The sequence below is a fragment of the Pelodiscus sinensis genome, chromosome 2 (genome assembly GCF_052426305.1).
Source record: "Pelodiscus sinensis isolate ZL-2025 chromosome 2, ASM5242630v1, whole genome shotgun sequence".
Taxonomy (NCBI): domain Eukaryota; kingdom Metazoa; phylum Chordata; order Testudines; family Trionychidae; genus Pelodiscus; species Pelodiscus sinensis.
Genome location: NC_143053.1, coordinates 59,567,065 through 59,585,580, shown reverse-complemented (window position 1 = coordinate 59,585,580; position 18,516 = coordinate 59,567,065). Strand labels below are relative to the sequence as shown.

Here is an 18,516-nt window from a genome sequence, read left to right as displayed (position 1 = left end):
TAGTCATGATCTGTAGATTTATTATGTCTATATAGGCATTTTCATACTGTGGGGGCATTTAAGTGAAATGAATCAGTGTGATAGAGCCCCATTTTTTAAATGTGAAAAGTATGTATTGCTGCTTTCCTGTTGAAACACTAGATCAGGGTTTCCCAACCTATGGGTCGGGACCCAAATATGGGTCATCATTACATTTCAAAAGGGTTTCCAAGTGTCTCCCTAGGTGGCTCCCCTTCCCCCCCCATTTTTGAATTGCTTTGGGTCACCAAGTCTTCCTGAATTGTCAAATGGATCCCCATCTGTAAAAGGTTAGGAACCGCTGCACTAGATAAAAAGAATATAAATCTCAAATTTAAGAAATGGAGACTCAGTGTTTTCTGTTTCATTTGGAGATTGTGGAATAAACAGTCCTAACTGAAGACCAGGTAGTGCCTGGCTCTTAAATGGGTAAGCAATATGGAGAAGGTACCGGGAGCCTTCCCATTACTCATACCTGGACTTTGTAAAGGCTAAATAGGGTTGCAGCCAATGTTCCCTCTAATTTTTTCCATCCAGGAGTAGAATAAATTATATGTGCACCAAAGCATATGAGGATGTGCACCACCAGTAGAAACACTTGCTCTGCTAATCAGTTGGGCAGCCTTTGACTCTTTCCTGGGTGGCCATGCAAATGCTCAGCTTACAGGGAACATTGCAGCCCTTGTGCATGGGGATGTATGTTTATGCAAGGACTCCTTGATTAGGACTATTCAGGGTTGTGCCTATAAGGCACAATCAAGTCATCCTTCAGAAGCTTTAACTAATCTAATTTTAGAATTCTCCCATACGCTGATTTTGTTTTTGTTCTGCTTCATCAGTAAGTTACTTAAAATAAAAAAAAGGCGTTGTCCCTTTCTTTTGATACAGGATTGCATCACTGCCTCTACCTCAACCCCCAACTTTGACGGACAACTACAGAACTCCTTATGATGATGCATACTATTTTTATGGAGCTAGAAATCCTTTAGATCCTAGTCTTGCATACTGTAAGTTCACTGCTTGACAAACATCTAACTGATGAACCAAAATACAAGCAAAAACTATTTTCTGGATGGAAGAAGAAATAAAAGGAAAAATAATAGCTTGGAGTAGGAAAAATTGTCTTGGTAGGAAGGAAAATGTCCTATAACACATGTATTTACTAGTGGATTTAAAAATCAATTTGTATCAGTCAGAGGTAGATGACTTTCAAAAGTGCGGGAGGGATTTAGGAGAACAACTCCATTGACTTTCACTGTAAATCTCTTCTCACTGTGAAGTCTGACTGTGCATGGTTTTGGAATATTTTAAGATATTGATAAATATAGGGCCATTTCTTTATGGTAGAATTTTATTTATGAAGACTATTCCACAAGAAATCCATTTGTGTTTGAGATCAGATTTTTTAAAAAAATTGGAAGCACTTTTTCATTACATTGTGGACTGATAGCATGCTATAATTAAGTTTGAGACAAGCTTACTGTTTGACAGTCATTTTATCTAAGTGCTCTAAAATTCACACACATTTGGATTAGCTTGAAAACAGCTGTGCCTCATTGGGATATGGGGTTAGTGGTCAAGATTGAGAGAGCAACGGATTCCCAGTATACAGCGTCCCTAAAAAAATCAAAATGTTATAGTTCTTATAACTCTTACACATATGGGACTCAAACTCTGGCTCTTATTCTTCTCAATCTCCTATCACCTGCTTGGGATTGATTTTAACTATTGTACAGAACCCTTTATCCCTTTGAGGAAATTTGAGTGAAATTGCTGAATCAGAGGAAGTCATTTGTGCGGGATGGGGTTTGATGTATACCAGAGGGTTTGGAGGTCACAGTAAATGGGTGATTCCCTCAGCAGCACGCATGTACCACGAGTAAAAGTTCTGCACTTGGCAGCTTTCTGAAAATGTGTGTTGTGCACATTAATTGCTCTCTGACTACATTCTGCAAGGACTCCTTCTGGAAGATGTTCCTGGGAGCAAAGCTTCTTGTTTAAGAGCCATTATTTCAAAGTCTGAAAACTCAGATTTTATTTTAGCTGTGTTCTCAAGAATAATCACTTTAATTTAGTTTGTCTACTCTTGCACTTTTGTAGGTAAAACACCCCCCTGACTGATGTAAGTTACACCAACAGAAGTATTGGCGCAGATAATGTAATGTTGGTGGGAGAGCATCTCTCACTAACATACCTATCACTGCACATTGAAGACTTGTTCCTTTTAAAGTAGGGTGGTTACATGGGAGACCTCACAGCAGTACAGCTGCATTGGTTCAGCTGTGCCACTGTAATGTCTCTAGTGTAAACAGGCTATGTAGAGGGAAGATGGAATAATCTAGTAAGCAGCAGCACTATAGTGATTTAATCATTCTGCATGCTTCCTAACCCATGTTTTGAACAATGGGTCGAGTGTGAACAAAGAAAAGCAAATGGCCAGGATTCTTATAATTATCAGCTGATAAGGGGTTTCTAAGCATCAGGAAATGTACCCATAATAGCGGGTCTATTCCAGAGGTCACCAGCCAATAGATAGGGATCTACCGGTAGATCTTGGAGCCTCTGACAGGTGATCTTGACTGATTTGGCCGGGTAGCTATCAAGCATTGGTACTTCAGTTGCCTCTCCATCCACTGTCATGCTACTCCTACCCTCTGCCTTGGAGCTGCCCCCCTGGGAGCCTCCTGCTTGCTGTTCAGGTTGTAGGAGGGAGATGAGGGGAGGTGGTGGTGATGTCAGGGTGTCCCTCTCCCCGCACTTCTGTATCCTATCTCTACACAGAGAGAAGGGGATGGAGGGAGCAAATCTTTGTCACTCTCAAACACTGTGTGTGTGTCTCTGTCATTCTCACAAACACACTGTCCTTCACTCTCATCTCTTGACTCAACACACATGTGGTAGGGTTGTTGTTAGTACTGTAACTGCTTGCAAAGTGGGTTATTTTTAGTTTTCGACTAGTCTGTGCATTTCATAATTTTCATTTCTTTCTTAGACTTAAATTTAATTCTTTCAGTAGTGACTTCTAAATGCCTAACCTGTAATGGCTGGAGTAATTGTCTCTATGGTAATTGCTGCTCCTGGTAGTGGCTGGCAAGTCCCCTGCAGCTTCTGAGAAAGGCAGAGCAGGGCATCTCCACATGCCAGCTGTTTTCAGGAAGGGTGCAGGGCCAGGACAGGAGTAAGCCTACCTTAACTTCACTGCTCCATGACCCAGAAGCAGTCTCAGTTAAATGGTGCCCAGACAGATCCTGCATCCTGAACCCTAGTCCCAGCCCTGAACCACTTCCTACACCCAACCTCCTATCCCAGATGTGAGTCCCTCTGCACCCAAACTCCTTCCCAGAGTTTGCACCCTGAAACCCCTCCTGGACCCCAGTTCCTCACTCTGGTCTAAGCCCAGAGCCCCTTTCACATGCCAAACCCCTTGGTCCAAGACCTACCAGATCCTGCACCCTAACCCTCTACTTCAGCCTGGTGAAAGTGAGTGAGGATGGGGGAAGGAAGGAAGATGGAGTGAACAGGGTGAGGCCTCAGAGAAGGGGTGGAGGAGGGGCAGAGCCTCAAAGAAGGAGTGGGAAGGAAGCAGGGCAAAAGTATTTAGGTTTGAGGTAGATCTTACATTGCATTTAAATTGAAAAAGTGATATTGTGGTCAAAAAGATTGGAGACCACTGGTCTATTCTAAGAACTGTTATAAGGTCATCATTGACCAATATGGCATCTGGATAGTTTTGAAAATCAAAACAGTAACTTTATGATATATAATTAAAAAAGAAAAACAAATTTCTACAATCATTAATCCAATCTATTTACAGCATTTTTTAATAATTGTCAGTTTCACTCAAGTTCCTGTGAAATTGGAGTTCAGAAGCAATATCAGACACTGGAAAACTTTAGTCACATAAACTTTAGTCATGTAAAATATGGGGCAAAATAGCATTTAACCAATTGCCATAAAAATCAAGCAGTGCATCAATGGCCATTTAAAAATGACCACTATCCCAAAAGGCAGAATTTATGTATGCCCTTTTCATTCTTATCAAAATGGAAATCATGCTGCTACTGTCCCCACTGTCATACTGTCATACTGCTGAGCCTCATTAGGGCTGGGGTAGAATGAAGATGCAAGTTGGAGTCATTTGGTCAGGGGATTCTTCAAATACAGACTCCCACTCATTAAATAACTGATTTTAATAGTGCTTTAAAATCTATAGGGAGATGGTCTTGAAAACTGATATGCCTCCATATGGGCTGGGATACAATTTGTCTGTGGTCAGTGGATTCTCTATAGATCCCTCTAGATTACCCTGAGGACAGGTGGTAAATCTGGATTTTGTGGTTTTCAGGGGTTTATATATTAGACTCATTTGACTTCTAGAAAGAACGCTCAACCTTAACTGTGCATTTAGTTTTTGGGTAGTGAATTATGTTTTCATTTAGGTAATGGAAATATGTGTCTGTGTCTCTGATAGATTGCAATGACTGTATTTTACTATTTAGATGGCACAGGAATGATGGGAATACAGCCTGCACCTAATATTGAAGATCTTCCAGGGAAAATACCAGCAGATCAGGCTGCGTAAGTATTAGCTATGTTCATTGAATATTGTTCTAACTTCTGGTGGATTTTCTAACAGGAATGTATCTTTGAAGGAGGGGTATTAAAATAAATTGTCTAAACTGAAAGGAAAAAAATTCTCATGTTTCATGATTGTATTTAAAGTAGAATTACTTTTTTCATTAAACTGTATTTTTCTTTTTATATTTTTTTTAACTCAGGAACATTGGACAGAGAAACACAAGTGATAGACCAAAAGGACTAGGAATATTTCCTGAAGAAAAACCAAAGCCCTCTAAAGAGTCATCTTTATCTTACCAACAAGAATTGCAACAGCAGGTATTAAGTTCTGAAACTGTTCCTTTTAAATTGTGTATGTGTGTAAAGATTTCCAAAATGGATTTACTCAGTTTACAAGTAAAAAGTTTCTTAAAAAGTAAAAGCTGTGCAAATTGAGATCTGAAGGTAAAACTATGTTTGTTCTTGTTCCCGCTGTCATTGATCATAATTGTTGGGGCTTAGTTTACAATTCAGTTGTTAATGTGTTTTGTGGAATAGAATTAAGCCCACTCTCCCTTAACTATGTAAGTTCTGTGGTTCTTGGTAAGACTTTGCTAATAAAATCGAACAGATATGACTTTGAATACAACTGCAACAGGCAGCTATTGCCATTTCTTTGGCAATATCTGTGGTTTCACAGTCACATGATCATATTCTTCAAAAATGTTTGCTGTCTCATTGCTGTATGAAAGACCCATATGGAAAGATTAAACTGACCCTGTTATCTGTCTAAAGGAGAAACAGTGAGACAGGTACTGTCAAATGCACAGAATGAACATACTGGAAAACAGAATATTTTTTCTTGAATCTGTTTCTAGTTCTACTGTAGTTGAAAATGTGTAAACATTATAGGCTAAAAAACATTTGGCTGCAAGCGTGGCTTTAAAATTGATGTCTTTTTGATCTTTCAAAAATCTGTTACACAAACATTGTGGAGGTTAGTGGACTAAGTTTTATCTTACTGTCTGTGGAGGGGAAGAAAACTAAAGAGAAGGTGTTATAGAAGTGAGGCATCAGCAAATATATCTCCCATGTCTGTGCTATGCTGTGGGGCGTGCTGGGCGGGGTGAGGGGACAGGCCCTGACCATCACTGTCATCTGGCAACAGGTCTCTCTAACCCAGGGTCGTGTTCCAGTCTGGGGTGCAATGGTGGGGGACGGGAGAGACCTGTGAATATGAGAAATTGCAAAAAGCAATTCAGCGAATTATGAGGGTCTCATGTATCTGTAAGTATACTTTATGGCAGAGGTGTTCATTGAAGCTATTTATAGTATGTGGTCTGGAGAAATCCACTATGAAATTTTTGTGACTAATTTGGCGTGGATATCTAGCAACACAATGGAAAACAATAACACTCAGCTTGCTTTATCAGTTCTTTACTTCCAAATATATTTATTTTTATTAGAAGTTTGTGTAACTGTTTTCCTTTCTTTAGATAAGAGAAAGAGAAGAACGACGCAGACGAGAGAGAGAGGAAAAAGAACGTTACGAAGCCAAATTAGAAGCTGAAATGAGAAATTACAATCCTTGGGGAAAAGGTGGCGGTGGTGCTCCTCTCACAGATGCAAAAGGAAATCTGATAAGTATGTTTGAAAATGTGGGTCTTCTCGTTAAGACATCTATGTTTTTAGATTTATTCTGACAGTGTTGTTCTTTATATTGCATCATTACTTTACAGGCAACTAAGAACACTTGGCCAGCACCCTTAGAAGTGTGCAATCTTAGTGATCAAATCCTGTTTGCGTTACTTAAGGGAATGGCTTAATTGGCTTCATGGAACTACTTGCTTTGAGTAAAAACTACAGGACTTAATCCAAACCTGGTGGATAATTTAAAAATAAATAACACATAACAGGAACATTGCTTGATGTATTGCTTGTGTATTAATTACTTGGAGATTTACCTGGCATTGCTTGGGTCCTTAACTCAGTTAAGGTGGGAGGTTTTTTTTTAAATAACAGGAAAATATACATGCTTTATTTAACTGATTGTATTTTTCAAAAATACAGTGTTATTTTTATGAAGTTAAATTTTATTTTGGATTTCTTAAAAAAAAAAAAGAATTGTTAAAATGTTTTCAATTTTTTTAGTAAATGTTTAAAATGGGAATTTCATTGAGTGTATTGTTTTTCTTCATCCCAATAAATGCTTGTTGTTTGCTATGTTTTAACAAAAAAGGGCAATAGTCAGTGTGGTTTGAAAACTATAAGAAAATGTTAAGCATTGATTTAGCTGTGCTAAAATAGACCATTACTCTAGACTTTCCATTTTATCTTTTTTGTAAGTCAGAGAAGCAATCCTGTTCCAGGTTTATCCTGTTTTTCTGGCTCATCTTGGTTTAGTTCAGGGGTGAAAGTAATTTAAATTTCTTACAGATACTATTGTATTGCAAACTGTTCCCCTTCCCCTGGGAAGGGCCTTCAGGGAAGAAGGTTGGGGGGGTTGTGATAGAACAGTACCTGTAAGAAATGTAAGTATGGTATGGGGTGGAGTGCAGTGAGGGGAGTCAAAGCAGAGGGTTGGGGAGTGAGTGTTTGGGGGTGTGGAGTGACTCAGGGCAGGGAGTAGGGATGTGGGAGGCAGGGCGCAGAAGTCAGGGCAGAGACTTGGCGATGTGCCAGTGGCCGGGAGTGTGGGGGGTGTATGCAGAAATTAAGGTTGAGGAGAAGGGGCTCAGGGGAGGGGGCTGGGCTTGGGGGATGTGGGGAACTCAGGACAGGGGGCTGGAGGTGGGGGGTGCAGAAGTCAGTGTGAAGATGAGGAGGAACTCAGGGCAGGAGGTGTGAGGGTGCAGGAGTCGGGTGGGGGTGAGAAGGGGCTGAGAGCAGGAGGTTGGTATGTGGGAATGCAGGAGTTATGGTTGGGAATGGTATAAGCTAGCATCTTGTGATCATCTGTCTGCAGTTTAGTCATTACAGCGTTATTTCTTGTGATACTTTATGAACCAGATCAGGGGTTCCCAAACTTTTTGACACCGGGGACCAGTAAATCCATTCACGAGGTTTTTGAGGACTGGTAACATTTATTTGCATATTCATTAAGCAAATGATGAATATGCAAATACATTTTCTGGTCCTCCCAAAGCCCCCAGTGCCAACGTTAGCCCATAGAAAAGTCAGTCGCGGCCACACAAATGAGATAAAAAACAAAACCCCTCCAAACTCCTCAAACTTCACTCATGTGGCCCCAACAGTGCTTGTGTGTGCTGGGACAGAGTTCTGGGGAAGGGTGCCAATGAGTGCTGGGGCAGGGGACAGGGTGCTTGTGGGTGCTGGGGGGAGGGGAAGGCAACAGGGACCGATACCTGGGGATCCTGTAGCTGCCAAGGCCCAGGAAGCGCATGGGCTATGTGGTACCTGACACACTGGTCTGTTGCACGTCTGATGCCTTCCTGCGCAGGGAGGAGGGGGAGTCCTGGACCGTGCCAGCCTCAACCGCCTGGGCAGCGCGCATCTTGCTCCTCTGCTCCCCACGGCAGCATGCCCAAGCAGCCAGAGCCAGCGCAGTCCCGGATCCCCACCCGCTCCCCCGTGCGTAGGAAGGCAGCAAGGGAACAAAGTCCCCAGCGTGCAATGGATCGGCATTTTAGGTACCGCGCCTGCTGTTGGGGCAAGGAGGAGAGCAGCCTGCGCACTTCCGGGACCTGGCGCGCAGCTGCAGAATTGCCCCCTGATGCCACCTTGGGGGTTGAGGGTAGCAAGGCAGACTCTCCTGCAAAAATTTTTCTGAGGCCCGGTATTTTTTTTCCACGGACCAGTACTGGGCCGCGGATCACAGTTTGGGAAACGCTGATCTAGACGAGTCCTTGTAAGCTGCTTATGCTGAGGCTTATGCTTATTTCACTAAACTATTGTTTTACAGGCCTTTTAAGTTCATTAAATTACTGTCTTAATTTGAACGCATGACTTATCCAGCAAAAACTGATAGCTATAGGTTACAGGGCAAGAAAAAACAGAAAGCAAAGTGGAATGGATTGCAAGTTGAAAAGGTTTCTAATATATTAGGCCCTGCAATATCTATGTCTGTGTGTTTGGTGTGATGGACTTTCATTTTAAATGTTTCCACAGGAGCAGACTATTTCAACAATATCTCTTTTAATCATGAACCCTCTACTTGGGACAAATAGCCTAACAGCAAATCCGAAAGAGTCCAGTAAAGGAAGTGGGGTATATTTGAGTTGGCTCACTATGACAGCCTTGTTAAATTGTCGTATAAAAAAAGTCATATACAGTAAAACCTGTGTTATCTGGCACGCTCGCAGATTAAAGTGTTCTGGTAAAAATTCCGGTTATCTGAGTGTCCCATCAACCTAGGAAAAACCAAAGGACAATAATTGTAAAACTTCAAGCATATTGGTAGTAATTCTTTGCATTGGCAAGATTTGAGCCAAAAATATTAACAGTAGTCAAGATTTGTAAAAATAAATAATGATTTAGGATGCCTCAGTTTTTGTGGGACTGTTGAGGGACCAGTGTTTCAGAGGGTAGGAGAATAGGACTTCCTGAAAATCAAGATTCTTTAAAATGTGTTCTGTTGGGTGCCCCATAATCATCACACATGAAAAAATTATCAAGTGTCTTTGTAGTAATTTAATGTAGTGTGTAGAAATTCTGTTTGACAATTTTTTATAAAATAATAATTAGAAGATAAGTTTCAGTCCTGGTATAAAACTTTGAGCATACTGTATATTGTGAATGTTTGTTTGCATACATAAAAATAGCAGGATTAATGAAGGTGAGAAGAACTAATTTACAGGTAATGATGTACACCATTCAACATTCTTAGGAAATAAACAGTATAGATACTCAGTAATAAAATATTTTACAACTTTTTTAACAGAGGACGACTTTGGAAGCAGAGTCACAAAACATTGTGTCATGCTTCAAGCTTTTTACCTTTCCTTTTTGTGGTGTTTTCTGCTTTATTGTGTGAAGGGTCATTGCTGACAAAAGCTTTCTGAGTAAAAGTTGTTGGTAATTTAATTTCCTTTTTCATTGAGTTCCAGATTACCACTTTTCTCATTTGTAGCTCAATAATTTTATCTTTATTCCTTTAGTAGGTATGTCCTGAAAGTAGACCTGGTGAATTATTTTTTGTTTTTGGGAATATATAGTGTACATGCCTCTTGTGGGAATAAAATATTATAAATAGCCGTTTCCCCTCTCCTTTAGCTGACTTGAATATGATGCACAAGCAAAATGAAGATGCGTATCATAATCCAGAGTCAAGACACTATCAAGATAAAAGGGGTCTTGTATCGGTTGACCAAAGTTTTGCCTCCCCAAGACCTGGGAATACAGGAGCATCTACAAATAAAATAGCAGGTTTTTAAGAATGTTATCAGTTATAAACATTATTAGGTTTTAATGGCTAAAATTCTCAAATTCTTGTACATCTATCCTTTTCTGTCATCTTGTAAAACTGTCAATACTTTCTACTGTGTGAGGCAGTCTCATCTCTTTCCTACTGGTCCTCTTGCCTTATTATTGTTGAAGCACAGAACATTAGTTTACTCCTCTGTATTTTTTCACTAGTAATTATGCTTATTTTTTATTAATAATATTGTGGTAATATTAAAAAGCCCCAGCCAGCTTCAGGGCCCCATTGTGCTCTAGATTACTGTATACAAAATAATCAGAGATGATGCCTGCCCTAAAGGGCATTCTATACTCCTTTTGTTTTTAAATGGTACAGTGATGTAAGATGTTAGGAAATGTAAAATTTACAGCTGAACATGCAACCTATATTATACTCTCGATGTTTTATGTATTGTGATCATATGTAATTATATGATCCCCATTGAAGATTGTGATTACAGTAGTAATCCGTAATTGGGATCTACCGAATTATAGCCAGTAGTGAAAATAAATATAATTTAAGTCTGTAAGCGTTATGAGAAATTGTATACAGAGGTGATTTTTGGAATTAAAAAACAAATATCAATTTGATATTTTACTTACAGTAAGTTGCACACATTTAAAGGGACACATCACCTTGAGTCTCATCAATTTAAATAAGTTACAGGTAACAGAACCTGTCTCTTATGCCCCAAGACTCTTAGTTTGGGGTACAAGAGCTCTAGCACCAGCCGAGACTGGAATTCTACCCAGAAATGAAAAAGCCAGGCAGCCCAAATACCATGAACCTGAGTTAGGTTGGCTTGGACCAGCTGCGGGTATCTAGTTGCTGTGTAGTCATATTGTTAAAGACAATGAGCTGATTAGATGTTAGAGACCACGGTTTTGGCTCTTTGTATTCATTTGCTTCTTGCTAGGTGGGATTTCTCTGGGATGGGAGTTGAAATTTTGATGTTCAAGCCAAAACAGAAGCCTTTTTTATAGGTTACGGGATAATAAAGAGAGGCATTGTGACAAAGGGAAATTATTTAAAAGTAAGTTTGTTTTACCCCACCCCACTTGGGATATTAAATTTTGATTAATTGACTATCGATTAATTGATAAGGGCACCTCTGCCTTTGAAGTGTAGCAACAGCCCCAAGGGATTTCCCCTCATACTCCATGCGGCACTGCTGCTTTGAAACACTGCGGGTAGCACAGCATCAGGCTCCTTGCAGCATTTCAAAGTAGCTGTGCCCTTGGAGCCCGGGATCACCTGGGGGGTCTCCAGCTGGCCCCGGGCTGCAAGCAGTGTTTCAAAGCGGCAGCTCCATGCAGCACTGCTGCCTTGCAGCATCCCCTTCTCCCCATCTTCCTTGCTGTCTCTTTCTGATACAGACAGCAAGAGGTGGGGAGACTAGTCAACTACTGTGTTGACTATCCGATAAGCATTTGCTTATCGGATAGTCGACTACTCGACTAGTTGTTCATGTCCCATCCTTACACCCCACCCCACCATGTGCTGCTCTCTCTTATTAATATTTGTATGGTTTCTTTGAGAGTTGTTTGGGAAATCACTAGACCCCTACAAAAGCTAGGAAGTAGTGTCTTCTGTAATGGGGATGATTTCCAGTTTTTTGCTTTCCACTTTCTGTTACATTAAATCATATCTATTTTGATTTAAGGAATTATTTCGTAGAATGGGGGAAGGGCACCAATGAAAACAAAAAGTTATAGACCAGTAATTTCACTGTTTATTTCAGTTAAATCATTATCACGTTAATTTTTAAAAACAGGGTATTTGAGAGAGAATTTTTTTTGATATTTTGTTTTAAAAAAATCTATTGTTATGCAAATTCTTGAGAAAATGCTCTTATGCTTTTGTGATATTTGGTTCCTTAACAAGAAGATACTACTTTGTAAACTGAATAGATGAAGAAGAAATGTTTATATAAAGTTTGACTTGTCAAACAAGTTTTATTCTTCGAGTGTTAGCTGATGTCCATTTCAGGTTAAGTGTGTCTGCATGCCACATGCACCATTGTGGGATGTTTTTCTCTCAGCCATATCCCTCTGCCACCCTCTGGAGTGATAAGTGCATGGCATGATATAAGAGGCGCCTATGGCTCCACTTACTCTCTGTTCATTCTTGCTTCCAGTGATAGTGTTGATACTTCTGTGGCTTTGACCAGCTTTTATCTGGTGTTCTATGTGAACTTGTTTTTTTTTTTCTAGTGTAAATAGTTTTTCATAGTTGATTTAGTGTTACTTAGTAGTTGTCCCATATGGAACTCAGCCAAAGGATGGGGTATGCTCTGATCTCCCAACTTCAACCCTTATGATTTGTGCAAACATCCTATTGCCCATCAGTGACCCTCATAGTAGTTGCCTGAGGTGTCTGGGTAAAGGGCACATTAGTCACACATGCTGTATTTGCAAGTCTTTTAAGCCTTGGACAAAAAAAGTACAGACACATTCACCTCAGGGTGTTTCTAATGGAGTTGGCACTAACCCTCACACACAAGCAGAGGTCAGACTGGTCCCCAAGCACCGCAGGATCAGTGCAAAGCCACGTGCCAGAACTGTGTATGAGCCAGCACTGATTCTGGCTCCCACCAGAAAGCTGTTGGGGTCTGGGTGGAGATGATCTCCTACTTCCCATAAAGTAAAGGAGCGGGCTGGAGGAGAGCCAATGCCTGTGACAGGTAACTTACCACCTCCATCTAGGTTTCAGGCCACAGCTCAGGCTGAGTGGTCTGATCTGTCCCACCACATGTTTGCCACCCCAGGCAGCAAAGAAGGCCTTCAGCACAGAGATGTCGTTGACTTCTGAGGCCCTGTAGGCAGTGCAGGAAATTCTGACTTTGCCAGTGCTGCCTACCTCAGCTCAGCTCAAGTGGAGTCGCAGTCCAGGTGTGTGAGCCTGCTTTGGTGTCCTTTTGAGCATCCCTGCCCCACAACTTCACATCCCCTTTAAGGGGCATTCTCATCAGTGCTCCAAGCATGAAGCCACCATGCTTTGGACATTGGGTGTCAGGTTCTGCAAATACCTAGTTGGTCCCTGGAAACTGGCACTGAGGCTCTGAGTGCAGCCCAGTGGGAACCCAGCGCAGTCCTGTTAAGGCGCACACATTCTTCAGCAGGAGCATTGAGACTGTTCCTGTATGTCTCCGATGTCTCAGCGCTGCTCACATGAACATTTGCTTGAATGGAATTGCCAGTTACCAGGTAACTGGCAACAATCTCCCTTGTGCAGGATCCTCATGGCACATCGATTCTCCCATCACAAATCCCGGTCTAACTCCCAGTCTCACTTTAGATCCTGTCACCATGGATCATGGTTTACCAATGCAGGTTTGCCCAACTCCAACTTAGTTATATCTTTTTCCAAGCTGAAAAGTTTCAGCTTTATTAATCTCTCCTCATATGTAGGGTATTCCACCCTCTGATCATTTCTGTTGCCTTCTCTATACCTTTTCCAATTCTAATGTATCTTTTTTGAATTGGGGTGATCAGATCTGCATGCAGTATTCAAGATGTGGGCATACCATGGATTTATATAGATGCAACATTTTCTGTCTTTACTAGCTATCCCTTTCCTAAAGTTTCACAACATTGTGTTAGTTTTTTTTGGCCACTGTTGCACATTGAATTGATGTTTTCAGACAACTAGCCACGTAAACTCCAAGATCTCATTCTTGAGTGGTAACAGCTAATTTAGACCACCACATTTTATATGTAATGACAGGATTATGTTTTTAGTGTGCATTTCTTTGCATTTATTAACATTCAATTTCATTTGCCATTTAAGTCATTCAGTTTTGAGATCTCTTTGTAACTCTTTGCAGTTTGCTTTGGATTTAATTATCTTGAGTAATTTTGTGTCACTTACAAATTTTGCCACCACATAGTTTACTCCCTTTTCCAGATCATTTACAATTATGTAGAACAGTACTGGTCTAAATATAGACACCCTGGGGGACACCACTTGTTACCTCTCTCCATTCTGAAAACGGACCATTTTTTCACACTCTTTGTTTCCTATCTTTTAACTAGCTACTAATCTCCCGAGAGAACTTTCTTATTCCATAGCATCTTAATTTTTTTCAGAGGTTCTGGTGAGGGACCTTGTCAAATGCTTTCTGAAAATCTAATTAAGCTATATCTACTGGATCACCTTTGCCCACATTCGTGTTGACCCCCTCAGAGAATTCTAGTAAGTTGGGGAGGCATGATTTCCCTTTACAAAAGAACATGTTGACTCCTCCCCAACAAATCATGTTTGTCTATGTGTCTAGTAATTTTGTTCTGTTGTATAGTTCCAGTTGGTTTGCTTGTTACTGAAGTTAGGTTTACTAGTTTGTAATTTGTCAGGGTCACCTCTGGGACCTTTTTATGCCGCATAATGTGATTTTTGCGGAAAAACTTGCCAGCTGTCTACACTGGTCGTTTGAATTTCCGCAAGAACACTGACGATCTCATGTAAGATCATCAGTGTTCTTGCGGAAATACTGTGCTGCTCCTGTTCGAGCAAAAGCCCTCTTGCGCAAATCATTTGCGCAAGAGGGCCAGTGTAAACAGCACAGTACTGTTTTCCGCAAAAAAGCCATGATCGCGAAAATGGCGATCGGGGCTTTTTTGTGGAAAACCACATCTAGATTGGCCACGGACGCTTTTCCGCAAAAAGTGCTTTTGCGGAAAAGCATCCTGCCAATCTAGACGTGCTTTTCCGAAAATGCTTTTAACGGAAAACTTCTCCGTTAAAAGCATTTTTGGAAAATCATGCCAGTGTAGACGTAGCCTTTGAGTCTTTGGCTAGCTATTCTTCAAATTCTTTATTGGCTTTCCTTATCCTCGCATTATTTGGGGCTGAGAGTAAACTGCCAATCTAACCCTTAATGGTACTATTTTCAACAGACTAACAACAGAGCGGCTGTGCTGAAAATGGTGTTACATTTAAAATTCATAGTATGGTATGCTCCTTAGAGTAGAGGAATTTGACCTCACTTAATTTTTAATCTGTGCATTTTTTTGTATTGCACATCATCCTATTACGTGAACATTAGTAAAATGGAGATGTGTTTTATGGTATGTGTGTTCTTTGAAAAATTGAATTAGATTTGAATGATGATCATAAACAATGAAATGTTGAATTTAGAAATATTTTGTCCATTTAAAACATATAGAACTATAAACCTTGGTACATGTATGAAAGTAGCTATGTAGATTTGGTCGTGGCAGACTATTTTTCATCATAAACATCAGAATACTAACGTGACTATGTAGTCATTTATTTGTTGCTTGATATCCTAAAATCCTTTTGTTATTTGAATATCTTTGTCCAAGCTTAAATAACTAACTCATATTAATTGAACAGTGCAAACCTTTGCTAAATTCTGCACATAAAATGTAAACATTATTTTTGAAAACTTTTTCTGTAATATCTTTAGATAATCGGTATCATGGCAGCGATATGTTTGTGTTCCTGTTTCTTTGGTCTGCTTTTCTGCCTCAAAACTAATTTTGGTTACATTTGCAAAACTGTCATCTCTAGGTTACACATTTACACAAACCTCTCCCTATGCTCGAGGGAACATATTTGTCGAGCCACCATCTGAACAACAGATTATGCGGCAAGAAGCATACAAGAATTTTCTCCGTTTGCAGGTGAATGCATGTTTCATTATCACCCTGTTAAGTAAAAATGCTCAGCTGCTAAAATACAACTTTTCAAGGATTTTATCTAGTACATACTGTCGAAGGCCCTAGTCTTGTACAGGCTTATGTATATGAGGGTATGTCTACACTACAGCACTAATTCGAACTAACTGAATTCTAATTAGTTAATTCAAACTAAGCTAATTCGAGTTAGTGCATTTAGACCTAAAACTAATTCGAATTAGTGTTTTGCTAATTCGAAATAGCATGTTCACATTGAGTGGACCTTGAACCGAAGTTAAGGCTGGCCAGAACCAGTGCCGGCAGGGCATCAGGTTAGGACTTGGAGTGTGGAGCTGCTGCCTTGGGACAGACAGTTCACAGGGTTCCCCACTTTCTTGTCTAACTAGATGAGGGACAGCAAAGCAGTCCTGACTTGGAGTGCCCTCACTTGGCACATCACAGCACTCGACCATCAGCCCAGCTGCACTTGCCGCAGGCTGCCATCCGGGGGGGGCGTCATTTGGGGGGCTGTCAGGATCCAGGAGGCCCTGCAGGAGAGCTTCCACCCCAAGGAGCCCGCAGAGCCACACCAGTCCTCCCCATCGGGGGCTCGTGCCCCATTCCTCCCTCATCTCCTTCCACTTACCCTTCCCTAGCCCCCCTTCCTGATGTTAAAAAAATAAAGGACACGTGTTCAAAAATAGAAACTCTCTTTATTTAACAAAATACCCCCTCCGGGGTACCTGGTATTGGCTGCTGTCGGCAGACAGGCTACTGGGCTAGATGGACCTTTGGTCTGACACAGTACGGCCATTCTGATGTTCTTATGTTCTAAGCTCAGGGTCGGGGGTCTCACTGGACCAACTTGATTTTCATGCAGACCTGCTCCTTGGTTTGCATGTGGCCTTTGGTGGCCAGGTTGGCAGCTATCCTGCCCTACACGGCCACTTTCCTGTGCCTAGTGCGGAGGTCGTGGACGTTGGAGGCCTCCCCCCAAACCTCGATGAGGTCCACGCTCTCTGCACTAGACCAGACGGGCGCCTGCCTCTTGTGGCCCCGGGCAGGCTCCTGGGAGCCGCCAGCCTGGTCCTGGGAAGAGATGGAGTGCTGGGTGGCAGCAGGTGGCTGGCTCATGCTGTGCCAGGTGCAGGGTCTGCTGACTAGGTGCTGGCAGGCTTGCAACTGGCACGAGCACTGTAGCCAGGCCATGCCCCTTTAAGGGCTCGAGGGCTGGGAGGGGGGCAGAAAAGTTTCCCTGGTTTGGCCCAGAGTGGCCACCAGGGCAACCTGGGAAGGGCTAGTCTCCAACTAGTTTGAATTAAGTGGCTACACACCCCTTAATTCGAACTACTTAATTTGAACTAGGCGTTAGTCCTCGTAGAATGAGGTTTATATAGTTCGAATTAAGCGCTCCACTAGTTCGATTTAAGTTCGATGCTATGAAAGTTAATTCTAACTTAGTAGTGTAGACATACCCTGAGTGACTTACTGCAGATGAGTAGTCCCATTGAATTGCATGGGAGTACTCACGTGCATAAGGGTTTGTAGGATCGTGTCCAATAAACCATCTGGAATCAGAAATTGATTCCATTAATGATTGGCCTATTTTCTGTTGTGTTTTTAAACATTTTTTGAGTTCCTATACTCTGTTAGGAGCCTTATAAAAACATGAAAGCACAGACCTTGTCCTTAATAATTAACTGTCTAAATTCAGTGTGATACAAAGGATTATAAGTAGACAAAGAGGAAGGGAAAAAATAACTATAAGAACCTAGTTATTTTTAGTAAAGCATGTATATAATACACCTGCTAATTTTTTTCTCTGTAATGTGTTTTTAGTGTAATGAACTAGAGCCGCAATAGTTAAAAAGAATAGAAGGGGGAAAATGGAGAAAAAAAGTACAGTAAACTTCCGATAATCCGGCACCTTTAGGACCCAGGGGGTGCCGGATTATCAGATATGCCGGACTATCGGAAGGGGGGGCTATGAGGGGTCTGGAGTGGGGTGGGAGGGGATGCCACCCCAGAACCCTCATAGCCCCCCCCTTAGATAGTCCGGCTCTGCCCCAGGCGTCCCTGATTCAGCCACTGCTAGTCAGTTTCAGCAGCAGCTGAATCGGGGATGCCTGCAATAGAGCAGCTGGGGTGCTGCCGGGTTGGTCCCACAGTGCCTAGGGGCGGTGCTATGGCACCAACCCAGCAGCACTCCAGCTGCTCTTGGGGATGCCTGGGACAGAGCAGCTGGGGTACTGCCCGGTTGGTCCCATAGCACTGCCCCTTGGGACTACGGGACCAACCCGGCAGCACCCCAGCTGCTCTTGGGGACGCCTGGGGCAGAGCAGCTGGAGTGCTGCCGGGTTGGTCACGCAGCCCCGAGGGGCAGTGCTAGGAGACCAACCCGGCAGCACTCCAGCTGCTCTGCTCCCGGCTTCCCCGATTCAGCTGCTGGTCAGTTTCAGCAGCAGCTGAATGGGGGAATCCTGTCCGGCTGCCCCAGCACTTCTGGGTTCCTGATGGTGCCAGACCATCAAGAGTCCCGGAGCATTGGATGCCGGACTAATGGAGTTTTACTGTATGTTGTTTATTATTGTGTATGATATTAATGTTTGAACAATTTTAAAATTGTATCACAATTTGGCATGGCTTTCTGTTGGATAAATGAGGGGTATGTCTACACTTGCACCCTCTTTCGAGAGAGGGATGCAAATGCAGACATTCGAAATTGCAAATGAAGCCGGGTTTTAAATATCCCGTGCTTCATTTGCATATTTGCATTATGGCGCTATTTCGAAGCTTTCAGGTTTTTATATACATCAACAAAGGTTAAGGAAATTCAAACAGCTGATCTAAACAAATCAACACATAAAATGAGCTATAGTGCAG

General features: G+C 41.8%; 1 protein-coding gene across 13 annotated transcripts in view; it reads left to right on the top strand.

Annotated features, from left to right (window-relative positions):
* The window catches only part of CSPP1 (centrosome and spindle pole associated protein 1), a 169,251-nt gene that overhangs the window by 84,151 nt on the left and 66,584 nt on the right, over positions 1-18,516 (top strand). For all 13 annotated transcript variants that reach the window (XR_016348751.1, XR_016348750.1, XR_016348748.1 and 10 more), the window contains 6 exons: positions 907-1,025; positions 4,518-4,596; positions 4,797-4,914; positions 6,072-6,219; positions 9,808-9,960; positions 15,527-15,639. Coding sequence is in view for 7 of the 13 variants with exons in the window: in XM_075920582.2 (XP_075776697.2) it covers positions 907-1,025; positions 4,518-4,596; positions 4,797-4,914; positions 6,072-6,219; positions 9,808-9,960; positions 15,527-15,639 (730 nt within the window). In the remaining 6 variants the exon portion in view is untranslated. The remainder of the gene's footprint in view (positions 1-906; positions 1,026-4,517; positions 4,597-4,796; positions 4,915-6,071; positions 6,220-9,807; positions 9,961-15,526; positions 15,640-18,516) is intronic.